A 23406-nucleotide genomic window follows, 5' to 3' on the forward strand; every position below is an offset into this window, starting at 1 on the left:
AATATTAATTTAACTATGAAATCTTAATCAATTTTCTTTTTTTTTTAATAACATCAATTATAATAGACGGTTAACATTGGTAAAAAAATTACTGGAATTCCTTGTTGAAGAATTAAATTTTTTTCCATACATAATGCTTAAGCGACGTGGTTTTCACAGTTCTAATGACGTCACACTACACCCCGCCTGTTACCGCTCGGATTCCGCTCGTTTTGGCGGGCTTAATAAAATTTAAACTTTGAGAATTAATTTAACTATGAAAACAAACTTTAAAAAAAAAAAAAAAAATACCAGTATTTAAGTTTGAATGCGAACATTGATAAAAAAAAATAAAAAAAAATGGACTCAACTTCCTTATTCTGCTCCGGGGAAAATCATTCATCTTGATGATAATAATATTATTTAAATATCAAATTGATGCCAAAACGAAAAGGAGCGAATTTATTTTAGTGAAGACGTAAAGAAATGGGAAGCTTAAGAAATTCAACATTACGAAGATGAGTAAAATTAAATTACATGTCAAATAGTTTGTGAATTTAGACACTAAGCATTCTGGTTAGCTATAAATTACTTTAGGTTCTACTATATTTCGTAGGCCTTTAAAACGATAGATAAACATCTTAACTCCTTATACACCACTGGTAGTTCTGTGAAAAGCAGTAGACCTAAAAAAGACCTCCAAAAAAGTATGTTTCTAATTTTGTCTTTTATAAATATATCAAAACCAAAATTTCCTCTGATATCGTAAATTTTTAAGCAAGTACTTAAACACCTGCCTACTTAAATAATAACCATATGTTTTTCAAATATGGATCTGATTATACAATTTGTCCAAGGAAACGTCACCCAATGTGCTTACAATTCTATTCTTGAACAACACCATCTCAATGTTCTTTTTTCAAAAATTTTCAGGCCATACCATAATATTGATTATTCCGATTTGACAGACCGCGATCATCCAAACCCTGGCGGGATAAAAATGTTGTATCCAACACGGCAACCATCTTGAACCGGAACCGGAACGTAACAAACAAATTTAAAGACAGATGAAATGCTAAATGGTCTAGTTTGAATAGGATTATATCAATAATGAAATGTCGCCTGAGCAATGATGGATAATTCATCTAGGTAGACGATTGAACCCGACGCTCTGGACTGCTCGTCTATATCATAACTGATCAACTCGAATAAATTGAAAATATACCAACTTTCCCTTAACGAATGGATGGTGGTAATGTTGCGTTAAAGGAAATTTTAACTTACCTACATTCAATTATGTCCCGTCTCTTTGAGATAACGGATAAATAGCATAAAGCTATACATCTATTTCATGGAAAAAAATCGCTGGTTGACGGTATGGTATCATAATGAGCAATGAATGAACTTTTAAAAAAGTTTCTACTAACTACTTTGAAATCATTAACATCTTATGTGCATCTCATAAAACTTACACGTGCTACGATAATTCGGGGTCCTTTTATAATAAAATTTTAGGTAGACAACCCTCTACTAGATCTCGCATCCATCACACTAGATGGAATCAAAATGACGTAAAAACATTCCATGTTATAAACCGCATTCGGACAAAGAATTACAAGTAATAAAATGAATAGAAAATTTTAATGAGTAGTCAGGAATAATTTAAGTCTGGCTTAAGAAGGTCAATGAACTTCAAAAACGGCACTAGAAATGACAGAAAAAGGCGCACATAATGAAATGGAATTAAGGCGATGCCATACGTAGTAATGCAAAATCATGTGCTTTTGGTTTGAAAATTTGGTCACCTAGAAATGTTTCAGATGCTTTAATTAAATACTGCGAGTAGAATACATCTTGGCCTTTGAAATAATCGAGTATTTTTTAGATAAGTCTTTTTAAAAAAATAATGTATAAGGCTTATGAAAACTGCTTTAAAGTTCAAAAGCTCCTACTTACGAACCCATTTTCTGTTATAATTTTAATGTATAATGTGGCAAATTAAATTATTTATAAAATGATCGAAAAAAAATTAAATATTTATGCCTGACAATCCACAAAATAAAATAAAAGGCACTTTTTAGCCATGTTTTTTTCTTGCATAAATCAAAACAGGCGGATGGTGTTAAGCGGGAATTTAAACCTTATCGCCGTCTACGTAAGGGTTGTGCGGTTTAAGCGGCTCAATTTGAAATATTACACGACATAGTGCATCGCCTTAAGTAACTTTATTTCGCTTTAGCCAAAGATATTTAATATAATATTTAATATCTTTGGCTTTAGCACAGGACCATCCTTGTTAATAAAACAATCGTTATTTATTTTTTAACACCCTTATTAGGGGATTTTATACATTATACAGGGATACTAAAAATGATACAGTATTTTTTTTATATATAACTGATCTGCCTCAGTAACAATATTTTGTATTATACATGTGATGTTAGTCCCAAAAATATTGCACTGAAATAATTCCCGACTTCTAGTATTACTTTGTGGAATCCGAAAGCTTACCTTATACTGGTATACCAAATGTGTCATTGAGAAAATGATAGATTCCATAATTCCATTAATGTAGGACTGAACGTAGTTGGCGCTAACAAATAATTGTCCAAAGAAGAATAGTCCGAAGTTAGCAGTCCACAATGGAGTGCCGGTACCTACCCTGATGTATGGAAGTGAGGCATGGAACTGGCAAATAAAGGATGAAAATAGACCAAATGCTGTAGAAATGAGATCCTTGAGGCGCATGTGTGGTAAAACCATGTATGATCGTGTAAGAAATGAGGAGATCCGCAAAGAGTGCAAGGCTGATGTAAGCGTAATGAGTAAGATCAAGAAAGGGACGCTTAGATGGTTTGGGCATGTAGAGCAAATGAGCGAAGAAAGGAGAATATATGATGCAAATGTGAATGGTAACAGAAGTCGGGGACGCCCGAGAAAGACATGGCACGACAGAGAGAATCAGATACTTAAGTCGGGCCATGTCAAGAGTCAGAATAATAGAAGAGTATGTATGAGACGATGTGTGAATGTGAATGAGGCAAGTAGTGTTTGCCAAGACCGAGTTGTTTGTCGGTTCGTCTTCTCTGCCTACCCCTGCGGAGAAACGGAGTGATGGTAACTTAGTCATTCACAATTTTTTGTATGAATACAAAGTCAGGAAAAATACTTCTGTCCGACAATTTTAATACTTTCATATAATTTAAAAGAGTGTTGTAGTTCAAAAATATGCTGGAATTCCCATTTTAAACTTAGCAAACGTATGAGTTTATTTATATTTTTTCAGTAGCTTGTACATAATGTACATGAGTATTGTAATGTGGACTACAGACGGGAGAATTGTACTCAAGTTGACTTCTAACAAAGGAAAAATAAAACAGTTTAATACACTTAATATTTTTGAAATTACTCCTTAACCTGTTAATTTAATCTATTATTTTCTTAAAGATTTTTATGCTTACACACTATCTTTATATAATATGTTGCATTTTCACGTGTTTTATTTATAAAGCCGCTTGTAAAAAAAATTATAAAAAATATGTAAATTTAGTTTGTTTTTAGTTCAAACAATTTTATACTTAGGCAGGTACTCGTAAGTAGGGTGTGTGAAATTTAATTTGAATAATGCTGCAGACGTCATTAGTCTAGGAACGTGTATACTCATTATAAACTATTTTGGTAATACAAGCATGTTTCTTAAATGTCATGTTTGTTTTTCTTAGAAATAATTAAGAAAATATGGAATCATTATTTTTACATTCTGTAGAAAATCAACAGTCTACAATTTCATAATCACTTTCACAGTGAAAATATTGCTCCTATTTTCGCCCAGTGTATTCCGTAAATATAATGGCCTAGACATGGGCAAAGACCTCACCTAGCGCCTCCTGTGAGGGTAAAATTAAGCCTCGTTCACAAGGAAGCTAAATTTTCGGCGACGAGACTAATTTGACGAGTGTTAGAAACTATTATTTCTTAGAGCAACCATTCGTCAATTTGACAAACATAATACACTGTGCGTAAACACGTACCTTTATTTAAAAGAAGATCAAACATTTACAGGGAGAACAAATATTTACATGGAGAACAAACAATTACAGGGAGAACATATATTTACAAGGCAAACTAACAATTACAGGGAGAACAAGCATTTACAGGGAGAACAAACAATTACAGGGAGAACATACATTTACAGGGCAAACTAACATTTACAAAATACATAAGAAAAACGCAAGAATTGCCAATAACAGAAAAAAAAGGATTAAATAATAATAATAAGGGACTGTTATAGTAGTTATGGATAATTTTAAGGAAGAATAGATTTAAAGGAAGGTTGTTTAAATAAGTTATTCCTGGATAGAGGTAGGTATTTCGAATGAGCTTGGTAATCAGTTTTGTGATTTTAATGTTATTAATGTTATTATATAGCTGATATATTAAATTGTTTACTTTTTGACTGTATTTCTTTAAAAATTTGTAGTACCTGTTGAATATGTTTTATACATTTTGTCTCCTTGAATATTGTAAAACCAAATTCGGTAGAAAATGTAGATGGCTATCATTATCTACTAACAAACTAATTTCGGTTCTGCATCTGTCTGTGAGTTGTAACTCTGGTTCAATGAACATGGATTTGTTTTGAATTTAAGTTTAATTGGTTGTGTCAAGAATTCAGTCAAGCGACAAAGTACCTACCTAATATATAATATACAACAACAGACATAATATACAATAACAGACAATTATTTTAATTCTGGGTTTGAAATGTGTATTCCTTTGGTTCAAATTTCTTAGTGTTAATTTGACAAGTAATGTCAGATTTCGTGGTTTTTCTCTCCATTTTAAAGATAGCGTTATTCACTAATTAAGTAGTATTTTAATGTCATTTAATTCATATGATAACACCTGATTTTTCACGAGTCTGCACCAGTATTATTAATATTTAAAGAATAATCATTAGAAAAAGATTTGGAAGCGACCAAAACTCGAACTCAAAACGTGCCTTTCATATTCGGAAGGACGAATCTATTCATAAACCAATTTCTTTACTACTGTAAGATTTTATGAATCTCATTTTCCTCAAAACTAATTATCATTTTTTTCCGTGATTGGTATCCATCTTTATTCAGAATTTTAAAAAAACATTGCTTTTTACGGAAAAAGAACTTTTTTTAAATTTTTATCTTTAAGTACTAAGTAGGTACCTTGATCATTAGCTTATAATATTTAACCACCATTTAATCCACACACACTAATTTATTGATTCTGAAAATAGAATATGGATTATGTGGTAACAAAATATTTCCGATTTTATTAAAGTGGATTTTACCAATTCATTCAGAATACCTCTTCAAATTATTTGCACTCCGTTTTAAAACTAGTCCTTAATAAATTTATTGATAGCTTTCCTAATAAACTTTTATCATAATACGAATGAGTTATCTATGATGTCAGAACACGTTTTCATAAAAATCCCAAACATGAACAGTGAAGACGTGTTCCAATATATTAATAATTTAGTAAAAGCTTATCAGGAAACGATCTGCAATCCCGTTTATAAGCGGATTACCGATAATTTGAGGAGATTTTTGATTATGAATGCTCTGGACTATGACTTTAATACTCCCACCGCATAGGTGTCAAATTGCACATAGAATCAGAATACCAAAAATTACGATGCGTTAAAAAACTGAACATTTGAATGGGGCTTAACTCGTCTAAAACCGGGAGGAAAATGGTAAACTACAACAGAAATAGGAGAGTATTTAATGTCTCTAGGAAACGGCGTAGACAGTTTCTTGAACTCGAAAGTGACGAGAAAATCCGTTTAAGGAGACTGTAACCACATAACTTCTTGTAATGTGCTTTATTTGTAAGGGGATTGATTTTATTAGTATTCTAGCAACACATGCTTGTAGGTTGGTGTGCCTACAAAATGTTCAACTCATAAAAAACAAAGTTTTTTACTGCAATATATCTATTTTTAAATGTCTTGCCTTAGGTACCAAATGCCGACCGGGTGGGACCGACATTTATTTCAAATATAAAATGCTGAATGTCATCCTACTTCAGAAAAATGCGTTTTTTGTACCCGAATGCTACCAAAATTTCACAGAATGCATTGTCATCGACAACGAGCCTATCTGCCGAATTTCAGCTCGATCGGGTGTCTAACAGTAGGTGAATTTGCATTAATTCATTGACGAAAACAAAATTGATATTTTAATTTTGTACCCGATGACGCTTGTGAAATTTATATTATAAAGGGCTAGACACACTATAATTTTATTTATTTATTGATACATTACTCTACAGTACTTCACTTTTCAATTCAGCAACGTTGGCCTCACTTGGTTGTTCACCCGTGCTGAGGCCCCCATTTTAAAATATACGAATTTATACATTTAAACAAAAAACAACATTAAAGTAAAGATAAATTTAAATCAAAAATAAAGATTAGAAATCAATATCCAATTCTCACACCAAAATAAAAACATTAGAAGAGAATGGAAATCGGCACTTACAATTATCTATGTGCTTGTGCGTGCCGCTTGCCTTATACATTTTTTTGTGTTTCGTGTATATGTTTTATTCTCTTATGTTATAGAATTTTGGAAATATTGTCTTTTTTGTTCTTTAATCCATTTTTTTATTTTGTGTTTGAATTTATTTTTATTTTCCTCAATTTTTGTTTCAAGTGGAAGACTGTTGAATGCTTTAATAGCGTGGTATTTATGGTGTCTTTGTCCAAAGGTAGTGTTTACCTTCCGAGTTTTTATGTTTTTTTTATACGCTTTTCTGACCGGTCTATTAGTGATATTTTGTGTTTGTTGGGGTTTGTTTTTTTGGTCGAAAATGTAGTTTAGTAGAGTTTTAACATATAATTGGCGTATATCAAGTATGTCACAGCTTTTAAATATTTGGTCTGTGTTGGTTAGTTTATGTTTTTTGAGTATTACCTTTAATATCGTTTTCTGTGCGATTTCTATTTGAGCGATAGCTGCGTTTGTTGCTAATCCCCAAGCAATTATTCCATATTCTATTATTGATTGGCATACATAGATACATACATACATTTAACCAGCATTATATTATAATGCCCTTTATAATATAATGCTTGTTAAACGCGACGCTCGTTATATTCTACGTGTTCATTGTTCATAGATGGCGTTAATTAATTAATTTTTAATAAAATACGCTTTCTTCATAAATGCATATTGAACGGTATACAAATTTCATTTAAATAAAAAAGTTTCTTAGTAAAATTTTTAGTTTAGTTTTTTATAGTAGTACAATGATACATTTGAATTTCTGCGAAACAATTGGGCCTTAAATTAAGCGTTCGGTCCTATTCCACAAAAAGTGTGTGTTTTGTTAACTGCTGTGTTTTTTCATCATTTATGTATTATTTCAAAAAAAATGCCTTCAACCCATCTAAGTTATTTAATCTATAGACATAATTTTAATAATTTCGTGTACTTTCAGTCAAACAAGCTGAACGTTTACTAATTCTATGCAAAGTTTTTTTTTTCCAATAATTCAGTTTTCACAAACAGAAACCAACCAAGTAAACCACTCGGCTTATTCAAATACATTAGCAAACAAAAACAAAGGTCTTCAGGCTCTCAATAAACTCCGAATAATAAAATGAAAAATTTACTGTATTAAAAACTTGGAACAAACAAAGCTTTTCGAAGGTTTTCTCTTTGACATAAATAGGGTATCTAGTACCTACCTATATTATATTGGTTCGTACTTGTTTGCTGATAAAACTGTATTTGTAGACTGAATGTTGTAATGCTGAGGCGTTTGTGTGGTAAAAGCATGTACGATCATGTGAAAAATGTGGAGATTCGCAAAGAATGAAAGGTTGATCATGTGAGAAATGTGGAGATTCGTAAAGAATGAAAGATTGTTCATGTGAGAAATGTGGAAATTTGCAAAGAATGAAAGGTTGATCGTGTGAGAAATATGGAGATTCGCTAGGAATTAATGGTTGATCATGTGAGAAATGTGAAGATACGAAAAATATGAAAAGTTGTTCATATGAGAAATGTGGAGATTCGCAAAGAATGAAAGCTTGATCATGTGAGAAATGTGGATATTCGCAAAAAAAGATAGGTTGGTCATGTGAGAAATGTGGATATTCGCAAAGAATGAAAGGTTGATCATGTGAGAAATGTGGAGATTCGCAAAGAATGGAATGTTGATCATGTGAGAAATGTGGAGATTTGCAAAGAATGAAATGTTGATGTAAGCGTAATGAGTAAGATTAAGAAAGACGGTTTGGGCATGTAGAGCGAACTAACGAAGAAATTAGTGTAAGGAGAAAATGAACGGTAGAAGAATTTGGGACGCCCGAGGAAGACAAGGCACGATCAAATGAACCAGATACTTGAGTCGGGCCTAGTCAAGAGTCGGAATAACAGAAGATTATTTATAAGACGATATTGTATGAATGTAAACGAGACAAGGAGTTGTTTGACAGACAGTTCTTTCTCCCTACCCCTGCGGAAAAACACCCTGATTTTTAAAATTATTTTTTTATGTGACACCTCACAAGAGCGCCCTTGTCTGTACAGTGTAAATGCGTAGGCTGTCGGAAGGGCTTTATTAATGCGGGTCGGTAGAGGCGGACACGGAAGAAAAAGAGATGCGGGTATTCCGTTCCACATACGAGCCATCTTACAGAAAAACCAGTCGAAGAAGCGATCCGTTCTCATTGATCCAACATCAACTGTGAACGGGTGGTCCGCTCGTGTACATCGAGTTTCACGCACGTGCGCCTGGGATCAATGCTGCTGGCTCCTTAGATCAAGCTTTATTAAAATACCTGTAAAACAGATTCAGCATTCCCCCATTGCGTCTGTGCATTAGATGGCAATTGGTCTGTTAAAAATTAGTTGGTTTATTATCTTTATCCATGTTATATGTATTAATGATTGATATATTTACACCTTAAATGCAATGAGCAAGTTTCACAAATTATTATTTTACCTTGAGAGTACGAAGAGGGTTTTTGCTCTGATGGGAGAATGAGGCGTTGCTTATTCAAGCTTTGACTGTAGGATTTTGCTAATATTCACAAAGAACTGAATTGTCAATTTCTAAACTGCAAACAATGCCCAGAGACCAGAAGTTTCAGAGTTTCGCTGCAGTTAAAAGTTTAGAATCCTCTGTCGGATTTTCGTATTTTCAGTGTGCAAATTCAGCTCAGAAAATAATGCAATATGTACTGCGCACTTGCTGAAGAAAAATTCTAACAAACTAAACAAAACACTTGAAGCGTTTAAAGTTTTGAAAGAACCTCTTAAAAAGCTTACGTAGAGTAAATTTTCCACGAATAATTTTCTTTAAAAGTAGCCCTATCCCAATATTAATGTTGTTGATTATCAATTTTGATTCTGGGATGTAAATAGATGGGAAAACAGTATCTTTTCTTTCACATTAACTCTATACAGGAGACGCTGAAGATGCTGAGTGGAGGGTGTTTTTGAGGAGAGAAAGGAGCTGCTGTAGGAGGGAGGAAACACAGAGGCCGGCAAATCTTTCCATAGCCGAGCTGTTGAACTCGAGAACCCGTGACGAATTTCAACCGTGCACAAATGTTGGGCGCGTGTTTGGCGTGTTTTCTGATTACGCACCTGTTCCGAAGGGATCAAGGACGCTAGTATGTGATGAATGAAGACTGTAAGTAGTCGAGTAGATAATTGCGTTGGTTTCCCACCACCCAATCATCTGCTTGCTAAGCCTTCCATCATTTCATTTATAATTAAGGTAGTGGCAAGAATTCAAATATTGTCAGGTTATTCGAAATCCGAGAAAAATAGAAAATGTCCTATTTATACAGAATGGTATCCAAAACTAGTTTATTAGCGGGACACTTTTTTCGGCAACTTTAGTTAAAACGCATTTTAAGAGATAAGAAACAGTTAATAAATACATAAAACTTCCAACTTCGGACTCTATTTACTCGAAAACGAAAGTTTAAATACAAAAAAAATTGTGGTGTAGATTAATTAGTTTCCCGTTTGTACCATTAGTTTCCGGACACCATTTATAGAGAATTACTTACACTACTGAGCTAAAATGAAGCTCTGTCCCGTTAGTGATATCGAAACAAATGTATTTGAGAAAAGCTTTAATATAGCGATCACACCATTTGACAATAAATATTTTATTTTTCATTATTTCGACAAATAAATAAAAAATAAATTTGGTTTTTGAAATATATTTTTCGTTCCACCCACGTGAAAGTTTGAGTGAATTTTGGCATTATGTTGAGCATTATTTCAAAGTTTTGTAAATTTTAAAGTTCGTACCAAACGGAGCTTTTCATCCCGAATTATTCGGCAGATTAGTCCCACCCCTTTCTTACGATGGTGTCTGCTGTCTCGGAGAAAATATTAGCGCTTTCTCTTCATCCCCCAACATCAATCATCCCCATAGTCATTGCCCTATAGAGTTACAAGAAAACAGCCCCCAATGCTGAGATTTACGCTCAGTAGCCGATAGATAGATTATATAGACAGTAGTTAGCGAGGTGCGCTCTTGTTTGGGAATTAAAGGGCCAACGACGCGTCTGGGCGGTTTTTGGAAAATTGAAAAGACCAGTGATTAATAATATTGTAGCAGAAGTTTAACGTATATAATATAAGAGTTCCAAGAACCTGATACTATCGATGTTGTCCGGAATATCTTAAAATATTTGGTTTTACCTATTGAGCTACCGAAAATTACACACAAAGTTTTTAAGCCCCAGCATTCCCAATTTATACCGATTTATAAAGAGTTCCCCTTCCACTTTTTATGTTTTAAGTTAAAAAATATATATGTTATTTTTAAGATAATATTTACATTTGTTATGACGAAACTAAGTATTTGGTTAAACGCAGTCCTTCGACATTTTTTTTACTTTTCGCTTTCCATTAATCTTAATTTTATTTTGTCAGCTTTTAAAGGCAGCCGGGTAATGTTGAGATGTTCTTTTAGCGAATTTATATTAGACATTAAAGTATGGAATTCACTTGAAAACTGTCTTTACGTTAAGATATCTTTATATCTCAGATTTTTTTATACTTTTACAAGAATTTTATTTCTAAGACTGTTAACCTAACTTAACCCCAACTCGTAATGCTACAACACATACATTTTTTCTGGTGCTCTGTTTTTGATGCCTCGAAAATTAGTCCTTCGACAATTGATTGCCCGACAGTTGATCCCCCGAAAGTGGATCTCCCGAACAGTTGATCCTTCGAACACTTGATCCCTCGGACACGTTATACCCCAAAATATTATTTCTGTTTTACTTCCTCCCTGGTATCGTATGCAGCAAGGATATACAGCCATTTAACAAAATATTAGATACTTATATCTGCAGACGTCTTGAGTGGAAATCAACAATACAAATATTGTCTCTTAAAATGGTGCCGTGTCCCCGAAGGAGTATGCAGGTAGGATGCACCGCCGAAAAACAAAATACATTAAATGTTTTGATATTTAAGGGTATATTATAATTACATAAGAAGGTATAAGTTTCCGAGGGATCAAGTGTCGGTGGTACCAAGTGTCCGGGGGATCAAGTGACTGAGGGATCAAGTGTCCAGGGGATCAACTGCCGGGGATCTACTGTCGGGGGATCAAACTTCAAGGGATCATTTTTATGTGTCCCTCGTGTAAGCTTTAAATCCCTTCTTACAGTTCCAAGTTCAACTTTAACACAACCCAAAGTATTGCCGATCAATCTTTCAATCGAATCTAGATTATTTTTAAATAAGTAGGCGTATATATTATATGATCACGCTACGACAACCATTCGGCTAATTTCCACAGCGCCGTTCATGTGAAATATCACCACAATGGTTCTTTATTTATCAATCTCAGTGGCGTACTAAAAAGAATTCCTCACAGGGTTTTGGTTTAATAAATTCATATGAATAGGCTTTATAATATTTTAATGGCAGTCTGTCAAGAGGAACAGACAAATGACCGCTTCTCTGCTAAACGCTTGTGATATTTAAAAGCATGTTTGAATAATATCCTAACATGCTAATATAATGTAAATGTGATGTAACAAAGTAACAACGCTGCAACGTGGTGATATGCCACCCAAATAGAAGCCATTATGGTCCTCGGTCGTGGCTTTTCCTTTTCCACGGCGACAACTTCACAGCTTTATGATTGATGGAGATTTTCCTTTGATGCTTTGTGGCCGACTTCACGACGGTGATGGAAAAACACCCAAAAAGAAACGAAGTGAAAACGCATTGCCCTGGATTCCGCATTTTAATACTAGAAGTGTATTCTATTTCGTGTTACAAAGACATATTTTTTCTCAATAAATCAGTTTTACCGGTAATAAATCATTTTAGACATCGTGAAAATTTAAATTGAAGTAGAATTATATAAATAAGTCGTCTCAATGTGGCCTAACCACAGTTTGAAAATTAATTTTAATGCCGAAATAGCTGTCACAATAATAAAAACATTAAATTAACGTTATTAAATTTGATTTACATTAAGTATTTATGAAAATGAAATGGAGTTGTACGAATTAAACACAAAAATAATTGATTCTAATAATGATTGCATAAAGTAATTTGTTTTCCTTCGTGCTATAGATATAAACTTCGTAATATATGATTTAAGATTTTCACGGCCAAAAGTATTTTTGTTATTTGTTTTTGGGGTATTATGCCGTGTTGCGCTAACTCCTTCTTTAGCCAACGTTTCGGACAGCATTGCAGTGTTCATCATCAGGGCAGATGTCTTATTTTAAATAAGACATCTTTAATGGACACTGCAATGCTGTCCGAAACGTTGGCTAAAGAAGGAGTTAGCGCAACACGGCATAATACCCCAAAAACAAATAACAAAAAAACTTCGTAATGTAAAAAAATGTCATAAAAAAAGGTACTAAATTATTAGTTTTAAGTTTATGTGTAAAGCGCAATTTGAATTAAAATAGCACAAAACTGCGCATTATACTCGTATTATTATTGTTATAATTAATGTTAATTCAATTTTATTTTATGTTATATTATTATTGTTAGAACTTATTTTTATTTTTCTTAAATTAAAATAATATTCATGTAAAAAGTACTACAGGTAGGTACTAACTTATTCAAAATTTTAAATTTCACTTAAATTTAAAGCAAAAATGAGCTTATCGAACCAGTTTTCAAGCAGGACTAACGCACCCACAGCAGAATTTAGTATATTTGATAATATGTATTTTTGTTACTTTTGTGATTATTTATGGAGACCCTGAGGTAAGATTCACTTTTATATGAGGCAATAAGCAATAGGCACCCATCAAAGGGTATGTTCTCGTATTGTTGAGGCGTTCTTTGCATCGTATCAAAGCAATATATAGTGAGAAAATTCAAAATAAATCATTTTTATGGTGAGCTATCAAACAGAGAAAAATGGACAAACATGCTATAGTATTTTTTTATGGCAACACTGAATAATAAATCTGTCAGCAACCCTTTCAAAACGGAAAACACAAGACAAAAAAATAAACGTAAATAAAAGGCAAATGTTGTTAAGATTGTCTCCCGTAATTCATTTTGTTTGACAAAACGTTAAACCAACGTTTGCAACATTTTCTTTGACAAAATGTTAAATCAACGTTTGCAACATTTTGTTTGACAGAATGTTAAATCAACGTTTGCAACATTTTGTTTCAAAAAATGTTAAATCAGCGTTTGCAACATTTTGTTTGACAAAATGTTAAATCAACGTTTGCAACATTTTGTTTGACAAAATGTTAAATCAACGTTTGCAACATTTTGTTTGACAAAACGTTAAATCAACGTTTGCAACATTTTGTTTGACAAAATGTTAAATCAACGTTTACAATATTTTGTTTGACAAAATGTTAAATCAACGTTTGCAACATTTTGTTTGACAAAATGTTAAATCAACGTTTGCAACATTTTTGATGAATCTGAAATCAGTAATTTATGTTCATGTTGTAGCGAATATACTTGTATTATATGATTGGTAGATACTCCCAGTATCGTGCTAGTGAAAGACCAACATTCAGAATCGAAACGTCGCTTGAAATGGTTTTAGCCGTGTTACCAGATCTGAATAACTTCCCAACCTGTCTCTCCACCGAGAAAAAAGAGTAGATATTGCTAATTTATTAAGAATAGCTTCAAATTACTGGTAATCCGGTTAAAACCGAATCAAATGAAGTTTTCCAGGTAAAACTTTTAGTAATTTACGAATATATTATCACGATGAAAATCCGAATATTTTCAAATTTCGTCGCGATAATATATATAATATGTTCGTAATTTGCTAAAAGTTTACCACGAAACCTGTTAATTCATTCGTTAAGGCCTGCAATGCCGTTTTTAACTGTATTACTAATAATTCAAAGACATTCATAATATTAAATGAAAAAATACACTTTGTAAAACACCACTTTTATTATGAATTAATATTAACAGCCAACCAGGTTTCGCTTAGCTCAAGCTTCGTCAGGGCTTATTATATCAACTAAAGTTATTTTCATACAGACACATATATATAGAAGAAATTAAAATAATGAGTGGAGGAGATAGAAATAAAATAACAGATACGAGTGAAAGAGATAGAAATAAAAGAGCAGACACCTTATTGATGGTAGAACGAGAAAGGATGTAGACTGATTACAGGATGGGTAGGAAGGGAGGGGGAAGGGAGGAAACAGTTTTATCAGAGGTTTACGGAATAAAATAAATATTGGACTATCAGTTATGGATAGTTTCTAGTAACTAAGTTAGTTTGGTGGTAGTTTGGTTTGGTTTAGTTTGGTGGTAGAAGTGGTGTTTTACAAAGTGTATTTTTTCATTTAATATATAATGTCACATCACAAAGCGTTTGCTTCCTTCGATAAAAAAAACATTCATAATAAATTAACAATACCCATTTCTCTCCGTGTTCATCTTCCCCATTTATTTCCCTCCGTTTGGCCTTAAAACTTACAACATACCCCAATTGTGGCCTTAAAACTTACAACATACCCCGATTGTGGATGCCATAGTTCTACTAGCTCAGGGCATAAGCGGCTCTTGTGCGGTATTTGCATAAAAAAAATAAAAATGGTATTTCTGAGAAGTTTTTCTGCACTTATCATTATCACTTATCACTTAGACTTCGTGGTCATAGGGTAACGCTGTCAACTACAAATCCGGATATCGCGGGTTCAATATCGGTGGGCGCAAGTAAATTTGATTTAACTAATTAATTTGTGTTGTTTCACACCTAATTCATTAAAAATAATATGTAGTGTTACAGTAATTCATTTTTGGGGTAATATGCCTTCTTTTTTATCCAAAGTTTTGAGGAAGGACACATCTGCCCTGATAATGGACTCTGTAATGCTGTCCGAAACGTTCGCTAAAGAAGGAGGTAGCGCGACACGGCATAATTTCCCAGAAATAAATCACTGCAATACTTTTGACCGTGAAAATCTGGTGAAAAGACCAGATTAAAAATCTTGCATTTAATGGCTTTAGCCGTGTTCGGTGACCAACCTACTCAGATACTTCCATACCTTCCTCTTCCCATCTCTCCACCTCAATATCTCAACTGGTTTATGTCAGTCCAACTTGTTCCGGACGGATATTACGGTTTATAGCAGTTATTACATTTTTTTTAAAAATTTAGGTATCAAGACAATATTTTTAAATATTTAAGATTTCAAAGAGTATTCCATAAAACAATAACTTGGCTTTAAAATGGACATTGACAAATTATCGTAAAAATTAACATTCCAACTCCCCTTTGCCTCCCGACCCAAAGTCAAATACGTACCTAGACCATTACGTTACGCAGGCCACCTCAAAATCATCGAACAATTCATCTTTCCCTTTTTCATAAATACCCAAAATATCACAGTAAAACAAAATGATACAATCTAATGTGCGTACATTAAAATTGACGAATCATTCACAATGATTATTAATATGCTCTCTGGAGATTTGCCGAACGACTGTGTGCGCGTATCGCGTAATAAAAAATAAGGGATGGGTTCGGATAACTTCCGAGGTCACGCTACATTCCATCACCCCTTGTTTCAGATGCTGTGATCTTAAAATGTAGAGGTCTATTTTATTACTCTGATAATTGGACCATTCATCTAAATGTAACTTCATAGAAGAAAGAAAAACCTTTGGAAGTTGTTACACAATACACGTGTTTATAAACGATAACAAATAAATTAAAATTTTAAACATTAGTTATTATTGACGCAACTATACATCTTCCTCTAACGGATTTTCCTGCATTCCTCCACCCAACCTGTTATCAAATTACCTGTCCCTGTCTGATAGTGAGGAGTATCTACATCAGTGATATGTGCAACAATTTATACATGACCAGTCTGTTAAGAAAACCTGTGCAGTATATACGTTAAGTGTTCCCTCAGTGCCTTTAATTGGAGTCTTTTACGGAGCTTGGGCAGTTATGACCACTCAGTATCCCGCAAATCCATAATATCGATCGAAAATACCAAGGCTAAGTCAGAATCTTTTCCAATTCTAACTGTTAACCACAACTACCACAATAGTTGTGTCAGATACTGATTACTAGACTGATACTGATAAATTTGGCCACAATAAAACCACAAACTGATTGGCATACAATACTGCGACTACAATAATGTTTTCATAGGTTTTACAGATTTTCTCTAAAATTCTTGTAATTAAATCACAGAAAATTCCCTTACCAGTAGATAAGTTGCAATTAAATCAATGAAGTCATAATCGAACACCTTCTAATTACTATTTATTTCTCTAGAATTTAAAATTAGTTATTATTGAATGATTATGGATCAAAACCGAAAAAATGTAAAATGGTGTCATCAGTTTTCTGTCAAATTTATTCTAGTGCCCTTATTTTCTAATTATTTTCCCCATATAATTCGAACCATGCAAAAAAATATTAATTATTTGAAACTTCGTTTGTTATTTTATATGTATTATCTGGCAAAACTTTCTCATTCCAAATGTATGCATTTAATATTTATTCTGGTCCAAATCTAGCTAAGCACTGCAATAAATTTCTTGCAGTTGTGGCAAGAGAAATAGCATTTACGATTTAAATAGGAACCAATAAATTTCAGGTTCACATGAGATTTAGTTCAAATTAATTCCGGCAATGTTCATTGCCAGCTTAAACAACCAATTTAAGGTAACGAGTAATGTAAGTAATCAATTTTCTCTACTTGTTTTCAACAGTGCTATTTTCTTATATAACTTCACTCATAATTTTAGTAAGATTATTTTCCTTTTGAAATTGTAATAGGAATTTATCCGTGTCACCTAAATTTATCACCCTAGAATATTTTACAGGAAATGCATTAAAAGCTCCATAAAGGCTGTAGTGAATCAGGCCAAGGTACAGCAAAAACGGCTTCGTATTATTCGTCAAACTTAGAATTTAGCGACATAATTTCAAAGATTCATAATATAATAACACCGTATAGTACGATCAAAACATAAAAGGATGCATGTTCTGCCAAAATATACTTTACAATATGTAGTTTTATGTTTCTATGTGATCCGTTTTCGTAAAGACTATTTTGGCAAAGCACAGTTTATCATCGTCAAAACGTTCAGTAGTTGCGCCTTTTTTGCGCTGGCACAAATGAAACAGTTGGCGCAGAAGTGGCGTAACCAATGCAGGGTGTCCGGGGGTAAAGTGCGCTAACTTCTGGAGGTGATTCTACATGATTTGGGAGGCGGGTTTCGGTGCCGCCTCCTCGGAACTATTTATTGGATAACCAACTATTTATTGGATAACCAACTATTTATTGGATAATCAACTATTTATTGGATAACCAACTATTTATTGGATAACCAACTATTTATTGGATAACCAACAATTTATTGGATAACCAACTATTTATTGGATAACCAACTATTTATTGGAGAAATTATTTTCCTCAGGGCCTCCTGTGTGGGGTCAATGTAAAATAAATTGTGGTAGAGGTAAAAAAATAGAACAACTTTTTTCGAAATTTCAACTTTTTTCTCATACAAAAATATATACAATTTATAAGAATATTTATTTTCATACAAACCATTCAACTTTTTTTGTTCAGTATATCGTTAAGATTCCCACTTTATTTTAGAGATTTGCTGAGGCAAATTCAACCTTGGGTCTGTCCAATACACCAGGGCAGCGCGTCGGAAATTTTTGTGCATATTTTTTAACTTACGTCGTTTAGATTACGACTTTATTTTAGGGTATTATCTAGTCTTAACTAATGTATTATGTAGTACAATGGGGTGAGGGGTCCAAGCATATATATTATGCCCATGGACAAATAATAAAAATTTCCTCCAAGATTATGCCAATTATTTTAGGTTATGTTATTTGTTTTTCACTATTATGCTGCAATGTGATATGTTTTCTTTGCTGGAATTCCTTATTTAGTAGCTTTTGAACTTTGTTATAGAGAAATCGAAAGAGCAACACGGATACAGTTACAACCACAGCCGCACTATGGTCAGCCAGGTGTCCTTGGCGCCTATTCCAACGGAGGGGGTTCCCGCGCAGGTGAGGGCTAGTGCGCGCGCACCCGCTTTCTAGAAACAAACAAGATGGCGTCACAAGATGGCGTCAAAAGCCCAAGATGGCGTCGGGTCAGGCCACTCAGCCAAGAAGAATCCAGAAGTTTAAAATGTAAAGAAAGTTTCGCCACGAATCCAGGAAAGAATACTAATTGTAACAAACCTAGCTCAATATATCGAGTCGGTACCTATATTATTTGTTTCCAACAGCAAGTTTTGGTAATACAGGGTTTTCCAATAAGAGGTGTTATTTTGAATAGCCCGCTATTTCGGTAGATGTTACTTTTGAAGCTGTCATTTTTTGACATTTGACAAGTAGAAACTACCTCATTAATAAAAATGGAACGATACATGCTTCAACAACGAATTGAAATTATTAAAATTCACTTGAGTGAATTAAATGCAAATCATCTTTTCGCATCTGGGTCTCGGAAAACCCAAGAGTTATTGTTGAAAAGCCTTTTTATCCTCAACGTGTGACTGTTTGGTGCGGTTTATGGTCCGGCGGAGTCATTGGACCTTACTTTTTCGAAAATGAGGCTGGAGCAACAGTTACGGTGAATGGATTTCGCTATCGAGAGATGATTAATGATTTTTTTATGGCCGGAATTGGATGGTATTGATCTGGAAAACGTTTGCTTTCAACAAGACGGCGCTATGTGCCACACAAGCAACGAAAACATTGATCTTTTACGATTGAATATCAAAATAACACCTCTTATTGGAAAATCCTGTAGATTCAGTAATGTCATCCAATGTTTATGACAACGGGTTTCCAATAAACAGCAAGTTGTGATAATAGATTCAGTAATGTCTTCCAATGTTTGTAACAACGGGTTTTCAATAAACAGCAAGTTGTGATAATAGATTCAGTAATGATTTCCAATGTTTGTAACAACGGGTTTACAATAATCAAAACTATTTGCAGAGCAAGATACTAAAACAGATCAAGAAAAGTTATAAGATAATAAGGACGGGTTGTTTTTATTAATTTATCAAATTTCAAAGTTGATATTCAAGTTCTATTATTATATAATTACTGGCCAGGGGCTTTACAATACTGAAATATTAACAGAACCTTCACAGAACTTGAAAATCAACTCTAAATTTGATAATTGTTCAATTCTGCCAATAATAGCAAAAATTAAACCCTGACATTTTTTGGCTTATAATACCTATTGTGGTATTTTCATCCGATCCAATCATATAATAAAGAAGAACACAAGAAATGCCAAAAGGGCGTATTTTCGCGATCCAAAAGTCTGGCCAATCGGCCCTTAATATTCCAATACAAAAATGTGTTTCACCATGAATATGAAAATCAAATGGGATGGCAATATACGATTTCAGGCTAGTGTAAGAGAGCGCGTGCTAAATGGTCTAGAACCAAAAGGTACTAAGTTAGTGACCACATTTTTTCAATTAAAATTTGTAAGGAAGGCACTTCTCCATTATATGGGTCAAATTTATCATAAAATGGTCGTAATGCCTGTATAAAAAAAGGTATAGTCGAAGATATTTCGGGAGTAAAAAAAATATATATTTGAACATGCACGACCCAAATTCACCCCAAGATTCCGTTACTTATTTTTATAAAGCCATTTAAACAACAGTTTTCCGAAGATTTTAAAAATTGGTTTCTGGAAACCCAATAGGTGACATTACTGGAGCATCGTATCAAATTGTAATAATCAGCAAAATATGCATTATGGGCTTTTCGGACGACTCAATTTGGTTGAGCGGTTGTTATCAATCTGGTTGAGTTGAATCGTGTGGAGGTGCATTGTATCTACGATTGACAACTACCTGTTTAACCTGGGTTGAACCAACCAAATCGAGTTGTCTGTAAGGCCCATTATGAAGGAAGGTAATTCATTGTAAGGAGATTCATCAAAAATAAATTTATAGTTATAATTATGAATTTCCAGTGATTTTTTTAGGGGAAAGAGTGGCGAAACAATGTTGTCGCCAAAAGACAATGGCGACAAGCGGAAACCATGACAATTATAATTGGTTATTAGTTTTTATTACTCTGGCGCTGAGAAGTCAATTTGGGCGAAAGGTTGTGAAAAACTTCATCGACAGCTAGGTGGGAGATTACGGTCGGCGAGATGGAGAAAGGAGAACGAAAATAATGTATTTTTATATTATTATTTATTAATGTTTATCTGATATTATATGATTTATTGAAAAAATATATTATTTTTGTAAAAATAAAATTTGAGAAAAATCATCATATTATTAGTAAAAATAGGAATACTTTCTTGTGCAATAATTTTCAATGAACCTGTTAGACTTTTACGTTGTAAAATGTGCCATACTACCATCGTGTATTTGTAATATTATTAATTCAGTTGGGGTAAAACCATCTATGAGAAAACTGCCTAAAATTAAGCTCCTTTGTTCCAATCTGTAAAGCAATTAATGTTAAAAAAATTATTTATGGTTATATAGGTTTTGTTTTCCCCATGGACACATTTACCCCAATTGTCTCATTAAGATTTATTTTCTTGAAGATTTCTATAAATTTGTATTTTTGTTTTAGCATCTCGCAAATTGAATATTATTTATATTTGACAGTTTATAGTAAAATTTAATTTAGTTTATAAAAATCATATTTTAGGCAAATTATCCTCAAAATTATAGCTCAAGCAATATAAGACTGTAATGTATTCCAAAATGTTTTCAATGCAATTGAATTTATCAACAATATGATGACAAAGTGATATTTGGCACTCAATCCTCCCTAGTGACTGTTCGATATAAGAGGTTAGTCAGTTTCCCGGTAGAAAATATAAAAAGATTGTATAATTTTTGTTGTTGTATTGCGCACTATTTTCTAGTGTATTTCAAAAATAATATTGACGAGGACTGTTTTCTGCGCCAAACGTAATTTTTTTATTCATAAAATGCTGCATATATGTACATATTATTATTTATTTTATGTGCAGTTAGAAAATATTACAGGACCATACTTAACAGCCACTAAGAATTAACAGCATTTATTGATTTGTCCTTGGGCTTAATAAAATTTTCGTCTGCAGTGCTTTCTTTGTACGCACTGTAATTGATGGATGGGGGATCCTTGAATTTAAAAAGTTGATAATATGCCCAAAAATGTTAAGAATCTGGTGGATCTGGGTTCAAGTCCCAGGTGCTATCGTTACACTTATTAAATAAATTTTTTATCCTCCCAAAGATATCAATTTTGAGCTAAGTCCTAAAGCATTGAAATGACATAGTAGGGACGGAATATGCCAATAACACTTTTAATCTAATTTTGCAAATTTATTTCAAATTCTTCAACGCGCATTGTATTTGTGTGTTTTTAAGATGGGGGAAGTTAAATACGTGAATTATTTCTAAAACATTCTATATTTATACATTCCAAGCATACAAACATTATAAGTCACTAGTTTAAAACAATTAACATGTAATGTTTAGATAATAATAATTTGTAGATAATATAAATATATTATTATTATTATAGGTACCTAACATAGATAAACTTGTATAATTATGTAAAAATAATGTTAAGTATTTTAAGGAGAAATATCAATAAATTTGAGATCTTTAAGAAATATTGCATAAAACCTCAACGGTTCTTTTTGAAAATAACAGATGGCGCCACTTCCGTTTACAAAAATTCTAAACTGTACAGTCATTAAATAATAATATTATCAGTTGTTATGTAATAAAAAATTTGAACTTCGCATGGTGCACATTTTTATAACACAATAGTTTATCCAATGGGAGTAACAATTTACTAAAATAAAATAAAAATGATTTTAAATAATATTAATGATTTTTGTATTGTTTCAAGTTTAATTTATAGGACCCTATTTTTTTCTTTGTTTTGATTTTTAACTCTGTACATAGTCTATTTACAAAAAAACATTGTAAATAAATCATTTAAAAAATTATTATTAAAAAAAACAAGGAATTATAAAATCAGTTTAGAAAAAGGGTTATTGTAACCCGGGAGCTTCTCCTAATCAGGCGACTGCCCTAACCACTGAGCTATTGTGTTAAACTTCATACCCGCTGTGATCTTCCAACATGTACCAGTTTATTTAAGAACACCTTATTTTGAAGGTTATACTAATCAATGTAATATATCAAAGAAGAAGATAATACTAATAAATCTAAATGAAACATGAAATAGAACAAGACACAGAATAATAAAAAGATAACGGTAGGTTGGATTCCTAGTTGTGACCATTATGTTTTATTTTTCTTTGTCTTGTTCTATGTCATGTTTCGTTTAGATTTATTTGTATTATCTTCTTCTATAATAACATTTTATTTACATGTTTTGTCCACAATAGATATATTGAAGTTGGCCGCGAAAACTATACAAATGTGCATTTTTCTAATGGTCATTTAGTGTTATTACAAACAGTATTTTGTAGAATGTGTAAAATAACTATTTAAATAAAAATATTAAAATGCATAAGATTATTTATTGTATTAATGGTATAAACAATATTATGTAATTATTACAAAGATTGTATAATGGTGTTATTGGTCAGGAAAGAGAAATGGAGGTCGCCCACTGATGACATGGGCTGAAGACAAAGAGAATTGCCAAGAATCGGCAAAGCTGGACACCATAAGATAAAGGAGATAAATAATGGTAGGTTATCATCAGTAACAATTACAAAAAAATTAAACTAATACTAAATTATCTAAAAACTATAAAAAAACACAAAACCAGAAAAAGTTTTAAAATAGGTACATTAAGAGGTAGGTATATACTAGATAAAGTAATGAACCGAAATTTAGAGGGGATAATAAATTTGTATAAGAGTGGGCCCATTTTCATATGGCTCAGAGAGTTCAGAGCGTATGAGCA

General features: G+C 32.7%; 1 protein-coding gene across 1 annotated transcript in view; it reads left to right on the top strand.

Annotated features, from left to right (window-relative positions):
• The window catches only part of moody (G-protein coupled receptor moody), a 197395-nt gene extending 174440 nt beyond the window's left edge, over positions 1–22955 (top strand). Inside the window, exon 9 of the mRNA XM_089642801.1 lies at positions 18437–22955. Within this exon, the coding sequence (XP_089498927.1) occupies positions 18437–18570 (134 nt within the window). The 3' untranslated portion in view covers positions 18571–22955. The remainder of the gene's footprint in view (positions 1–18436) is intronic.
• The last annotated feature ends 451 nt before the right edge of the window (positions 22956–23406 follow it).

The sequence above is a fragment of the Hesperophylax consimilis genome, chromosome 18 (genome assembly GCF_061612785.1).
Source record: "Hesperophylax consimilis isolate HC1 chromosome 18, BYU_Hcon_1.0, whole genome shotgun sequence".
Lineage (NCBI taxonomy): Eukaryota > Metazoa > Arthropoda > Insecta > Trichoptera > Limnephilidae > Hesperophylax > Hesperophylax consimilis.